Here is a 6,000-nt window from a genome sequence, read left to right as displayed (position 1 = left end):
GACGCCCGTTAGGCAACATGGACACAACACACACACACACCACACACACACACAAAGCAGGCTGCTGGGCGTGCCTGGGTCATGGGAACGTCGGGGCGAGGGTTGGGCGCGATGTTGTGCGCCTTGTAGTAGTCGGTCAGCTGCTTGGGCAGCTCTGTGGGCAGCGACAAGTGTGTGAGTGCGACGGGCAACAGCGACTCAGACGAGGGCGGTGGGGGCGAGAGGGATTGGGTGGGTGGGTGGGGGGGGGGCAGTACCGGCGAGGGTGACCCGAGCGAGCTCCGAGTAGTGCTTGCGCTTGTAGTCGCGGAAGGGCACGAACTGGACGATGTCCCTCGTGGCGGTCTTACCCGTTCGGGTGCGGAGCAGCCGGTCATCCGAGTCGAGGTTGTCCATGTCCTTGAAATCGGCATCGCCCACACCGACGATGACTGGTCAAAACGGTCAAAAAGTCAGCGACACCATCAATAACATCAATAATAATAATATTAATAAAAAGAGAAAATGGCCATTTAGATCCAATAATCAGGAAATAAATAAATAAATAATAACGAATGGCTGAGGCGAAGAGGTACTTATGGAGAAGGGAAGATCGGAGGCGTCGACGATCTCGGAAATGGTGCGCTCCATGTCGGAAATGACACCGTCGGTGATCATGAGGAGGATCCAGTAGACCTGCTGCTGGAGGGGCGTCGAGCGGGCGATGGTGGCGACTTGCTTGATGATCTGTGACCAGACCGATCAAACACGCGCACGGTGAGTGCACTGTGGTGTGACACACCGGCGTGAGGTGTGAGACGGGAGACCGTACGGGACCGAAGTTGGTCGGGCCAGACAGCTTGACATAGCTGAGCGCGTGCTGGTAGGCGCCAATCACGTTCTCGATGCCGATGCACTCGGGCTGGTAGCAGTTCACACATCATCAGCGTTGAGGTGGTGAGTGCTCAACAACAACCACCACCACATCAACTGGTCGGCTCGACATTGAGGCGCAGAAGAAGGGGGAAGACATACGTTGCTGGGGTTCATGTTGACGTGGAAGCAATGCGAGACTTCGTTGGCCGGCGGGATCTTGGCACCGAAGCCGTACGTCTAGACAGCGAAAAGCGAAGGGGGGGCGTCAGCGGGCTGTGGGCACGTCACACAGAGATGGCATCGGTGGTCACTGTACAGGGAATTGCTTCGTCTGGTCGTAGGAGGCAACGATGTCGCCGACGGCCATCATGGCCTTCAGGTACTCGTTGGGCTCGCCCGATGGGTTGCGGTAGTGGAGCGACTTGGAGTCCTGCGGGTTGCCGTTGGAGGCCGTGAAGTCGATGGCGAGCGCCAGACGCAGCTGGCACCCACCGGCGATGTATTCGAGGAATCTGTGGAGATGCGAAGAAGTCTGGACTTAGGCCCGGGTCAAATGGAGTCATCACTGAGCGCCACACGTACGAGTGAACCCGACGGACGTCGACCTGGTGCACGTTGAGTATGCCCGAGTCCTTGTAGCCGCGCTTCTTGCGCATGAGGTCGGGTTCGATCAGGGCGAACTGCCTCTTGCCCTTGATCATCTCGTTCAGCGTCGTCTGTGGAGTGTGACATGCCATTTTGTTAGCCCCTCCACACGTCACACGCCAATACTCAACACAAGCACACACACACACACACACACACACACACACAAACACAAAGAGAACGCTTGGCCGTACCGTTGCGTTACCGATGAGGTCGTGGCCACCATCAGAATCCCAATCCCACACCTTGAACATGAGCATCCTGTTGAAGTCGCCCTGGCACAGCTTCGATGCATCGATTTCGAATGGCCGCCAGGTGGGATCTGCCCATCATTGCGGTGGCCACGCAAGCGGCCGCGGCGGGTTAGTAATCGAACTGACCCCGACCGCCACAAGAGCTGCGCGAAGCCGAGGGCAGCGTACCAAGCGTCTTCTTGATGACCTCGGTCTTGTGGACAAGCACCCACTGGCTGTCGGCGGGGTTGTTGCGGTAGATCTCGAGGTACCTGCCACGACGGTTAATTGTTCTGTGTGGACGAAGCAGCTTTTTCTTCAGATTGACGGTGGTCCGTACGGATCCGACTTGCCGAAGAAGTCCTTCTTGTCCAGGTGCGAGCCGCTGAAGCGGAAACTGCACACCGCCATATATATATATAGGTCAGTCAATCGACCGCACACGGGCGACACAGCACTCGAGGGCGGCGTAGCGTACGTGACGATAGAGTTCTGGGCATCGGCGTTCACCTCCTCGGCGCGAATGATGATGATGCCGTTCTTACGCGAAGTGTGGTGCGGGTTCCTGATGATGGTGGGTGAAGAAGAAAAGGAAGAAGAAGAAGTCCAGAGATCAGAAGGAGGAGACAATAGACGATGGAGGGACTGATGGGGTAGCGCCACGTACTGGAGATCGCGGGAGAGGGTGCCGCCCTTGTTACCGAGGATGTCGCCCAGGTTGACGACGGCCTCGCCGATGAAATCTTGGCTCGAGTTCAAGCTCGAATCGGGCCTGTCGATGTCGAACACCTGGAAGCGCAGCTTTTGGACCTGTTCTCATTGGCGAAGTAGCGCGCACGGCAGTGATGTGAGTGAGTGAGACAATGACCGCCGCCAGGCTTCGCGGCATTGCAGAAGTGCACGTGCCTTCTCGAACCAGTAGTCCATCGGGACGCAGCGTGCGAAGTTGGGGTTCTTTTGGTTCCTGGAGGAAGCCAGTGGTTTGTGAGCAGAGGAGCCACCGAAGAGCGAGAAGTAGAAGAAGGAGAAGAAGTAGAAGAAGAAGAAGAGAGAGAGAGAGAGAGTGGTGGGGCGCGTAGAAGAGTGCGTACTGCTGCCACTCGGTGCGGCCGACTTCGCTCCAGCGACCCGTGGTGGGGTCGAACTGCTCAACGCGCACCAGAGGATCGGATTCGGACAAGACATCCAAACGAATCAAATTCCTGCGGCAAACAAAGAATTGATAAAAAAATCACTTGCATTTTATTCTATTTGCATTTAGAATTGGCCAACAAATAGCTGCATGGGAGCAGGATGATAAGCGAAATGGGTAAGGGGAGAATTTCGGGTGATTGCGGGGGGGAGGGAAGGGATCCCTACCTGCACGAGATCCGTATTTCGACCTTGCTCACGGTCGTGTCGAAAGCGCCGCTCATGGGGACCTGCATTTCTGCTTCTGTTTGATGTTGCCGGCTACGCGAAGCAGAAAGTAGTGGTTATTAAAAAAGAACCTCTCTTGCGCTCACGTGTCCTCGGCTACTTTACTTCGTGGCCGGAAAAATCCTCCTTGTCCCTTCAATTTCACATAACCTCATCACTCCAGGAGTTTCTTCTGCTGCAAGAAGCCGTGGCCTGCACTTCACCTCATAGAAGTCGGTTCATCACGATGAAGCTGGCCACGCATTATGTACAAAAGGTGTGTTGTATTTCAGATATCATGTTGTGACAATCAGTGGTTGGTGGCGAGCTGTCGCGAGCGGCTTCGGGTCTGGACGGTGTTCCACTGTTCGAGCTTGAGGGCCTGCGTGCGGGTCAATCGGCCGTGGCCTCCCGTGGCGGCCACTCGGTCGTGATTCTCCTTGAGATCGGCGACCCGGCGCAGCGTGTTGCCCACGCCGAAGCTGCATTGCCTCTGCACTGTGGGCTTGGCCGTCGTGGTGGTCGAAGAAGCGGAAGGCCGGGCGTAGGGGTGAGCCCTCTGGCCGCGAGTGCTCGAGGTGGCGGGGCTGGTCTTGCGAGACGACATGGCTTGGATTGTTCTTTGTAGGGGATGAGTGTTGGTTGCTGTGTTTGTGGATCCTTTTATTTTGTCCCTTTTGCACGTTTTCGAAGAAACAATTTTCATTTCCTAGAAATGTAAGATGATTCACAATAAATTGTTTTCATCCCAAGGCATGCGGAGTATTTGATGTCTGCAAAAAACGGAATGACGGTCAGGGAGTTGAGGTGCCACTGCAACGAACAGCAGTTCAACACTGTGCGGGCACTTGGACACCTGGGGGGGCGCAACAACGCGTTGTGATTGAAGGCCGGCCAAGCAAGGAGGAGGGGAGAAGCGACGAGGTGGTTGTTGTTGAAGAAGGGACGGCCGGAAGAGTGATAGAAAGAGGAAATGGGCAACACCGAGAGCGTCGGCGGGAGGGCCGTGGTATCGCTGTCCTTGAACGAATTGGAGGATCGCATTAAGAGGGCCAAGATCACGGGCACTCTCGATCTCAACCACCAGGGCATCGCGACCTTCCCCCACGAGATACTGCAGCTCAAGGGCAAAATTACGTCGTTGTCATGCAATTACAACAGCATCTCGCGCATTCCCGACGGGCTGGCCGCGTCGATGGTCACGCTTACGCGGATCGAGCTTCAGTCCAACTGGCTCACCACCTTGCCGCCTGATTTTGGCCAATTGACCAATCTCGAAATTCTCGATCTCAGCTACAACATGCTCAGCGCTCTTCCTGACTCGGTACAGTACCTTCTCCCTCCGCGTAAGACACTGATTTGAGCGCGCATGCTCATCCTGCTCTCTTCCTCTTCCTCTCCTCTCTTCCTAGCTTGGTGAGTTCAGGCGATTGAAGGAGCTCGATGTGGGATGGAACAAAATCCAGTACCTGCCCGCGTCTCTCCTCCCCAAGATCGCTTCCCTCAAGAAGCTCAACTTGCAAGGTGCCCTCTCTTTACTTCTCTACTCTTTTGCCTTATTTGTTTTTATTCTCTTTCTTGTTGCATTTTGTCTCTGTTTGTTTTTTGTTTCTTGGCTTTACGTAATGTTTATACTCGCCTTGGGCGACGTGCCGTGTGACTCACCCGGACTTCTTCTTCTCCTTCTTCTTCTTCTCTGTGCAGGCAACTTCCTGACGGCGCTGCCGCAGGAGATCGGGCAGCTCAGCATCCTCACCTCGCTCAATCTTCGTAACAACAAGCTCCAGCTGCTGCCGCCAGAAATCGGGTTCGTCTCTCCACCTCGTCGCGCGCCTGCCGGCACCACACACGTCGCCGTGCGCAATGGCCATGCGTGCCCAGGGCTTGGCTGATTTCTCCCTGTCCCGGTCATTGGGCGCTTGGCGCGTGGTCTGCCACACAGTAAACTGCGGCAGCTGACGGACATCAACCTGATCGAGAATCAGCTCACCTACCTGCCGCCCGAGTTTGGCGAGCTCAAGGACCTGCTGCGCCTGCTCATCTTCGACAACAAAATCGACACCATCCCCGTTGAGGTGGCCAAGCTGCCCTCGCTGGCCAACGTCGACATGAGCAACAACCGACTCGACCGCCTCTTCTACCCGCCCGTGTTCGACTCCTCCGCTGCGCTGCCCGCCACCGACATCAACACCGGCGCCGCCGAGGAGAACGGGTGGAAGAAGAAGAGCAGAAAGAAGGACCAAAAGAGCGAAAACGGCGGCGCGCCCAGCGAGACCGGCAGCAGCGGCGGCGGCGGTAGCAGCAGGAAGAAAAAGAAGAAGCAGCCGACCGACGACGTGGCAGCGTCGCCTGCGAAGGGCCGACGAACGAAGGGCGAGGCCACCACGGTGACGTCGCCTGATGGTGGCGCCGGCGAGCAGAAACCCGCGGCCGATGGCGCTGCGCCGAAGGAGAGCGAAAAGGAAAAGGGGAAGGAAAAGGCAAAGGAGAAGGAAAAGGCGGGCGGAGAGGAAGGGGAGGAGGAAGGGGAAAGCGACGAGTTCAGCCGTCGGCGACAGATCGACCTCGAGCGCGAGCTCGATCGGGAGCGGGAGCGGGCCAAGCAGCAGGAGAGCCAGCAGGAGGAGGAGCAGGACGACCCGGTCAAGTGGAAGCGGGTGCAGAGGCTCCACATCACCAACAACCTTCTCACCGAGGTCCCCATGTCCATCGCCAAGGCCATGAAGGGACTCAAGGTGCGCCTTTCTTTATTATTTTATTATTATTTTATTTTCCAATTTTAATATATATTTACGTTGATGGAGGAAATGTTGGAAAAACCTCAGCTGACGGCTTCTCGGCCTGATCGATCACAGGTTCTGTGCTTGCA

General features: G+C 56.3%; 3 protein-coding genes across 3 annotated transcripts; 1 reads left to right on the top strand and 2 right to left on the bottom strand.

The window, feature by feature from the left end:
• Nucleotides 1-8: 8 nt before the first annotated feature.
• Nucleotides 9-3,160, bottom strand: ACA1_058590 (copine VIII, putative; the record flags this gene model as incomplete). Its single annotated transcript, XM_004339168.1, has 15 exons — nucleotides 9-154; nucleotides 258-431; nucleotides 576-726; nucleotides 812-901; nucleotides 1,015-1,092; nucleotides 1,172-1,367; nucleotides 1,438-1,571; nucleotides 1,695-1,822; nucleotides 1,923-2,005; nucleotides 2,074-2,130; nucleotides 2,212-2,298; nucleotides 2,401-2,548; nucleotides 2,636-2,697; nucleotides 2,825-2,935; nucleotides 3,093-3,160. 15 exons carry the CDS (start codon nucleotides 3,158-3,160, stop codon nucleotides 9-11), a joined length of 1,713 nt encoding a protein of 570 aa, XP_004339216.1.
• Nucleotides 3,161-3,441: 281 nt separating this feature from the next.
• Nucleotides 3,442-3,738, bottom strand: ACA1_058580 (uncharacterized protein; the record flags this gene model as incomplete). The annotated part of the gene is made up of 1 exon (XM_004339167.1): nucleotides 3,442-3,738. One exon carries the CDS (start codon nucleotides 3,736-3,738, stop codon nucleotides 3,442-3,444), a length of 297 nt encoding a protein of 98 aa, XP_004339215.1.
• A 366-nt stretch (nucleotides 3,739-4,104) lies between these two features.
• Nucleotides 4,105-5,914, top strand: ACA1_058570 (leucine rich repeat domain containing protein; the record flags this gene model as incomplete). Its single annotated transcript, XM_004339166.1, has 4 exons — nucleotides 4,105-4,460; nucleotides 4,558-4,655; nucleotides 4,836-4,938; nucleotides 5,074-5,914. The coding sequence occupies 4 exons, from the start codon at nucleotides 4,105-4,107 to the stop codon at nucleotides 5,912-5,914; spliced, it is 1,398 nt and encodes a 465-aa protein (XP_004339214.1).
• Nucleotides 5,915-6,000: the final 86 nt, after the last annotated feature.

Source organism: Acanthamoeba castellanii, assembly GCF_000313135.1.
Source record: "Acanthamoeba castellanii str. Neff unplaced genomic scaffold scf7180000084599, whole genome shotgun sequence".
Taxonomy (NCBI): Eukaryota; Discosea; order Longamoebia; family Acanthamoebidae; genus Acanthamoeba; species Acanthamoeba castellanii.
Note: the sequence above shows the minus strand (reverse complement) of the source record. Positions and strands in the feature narration are given on the sequence as shown.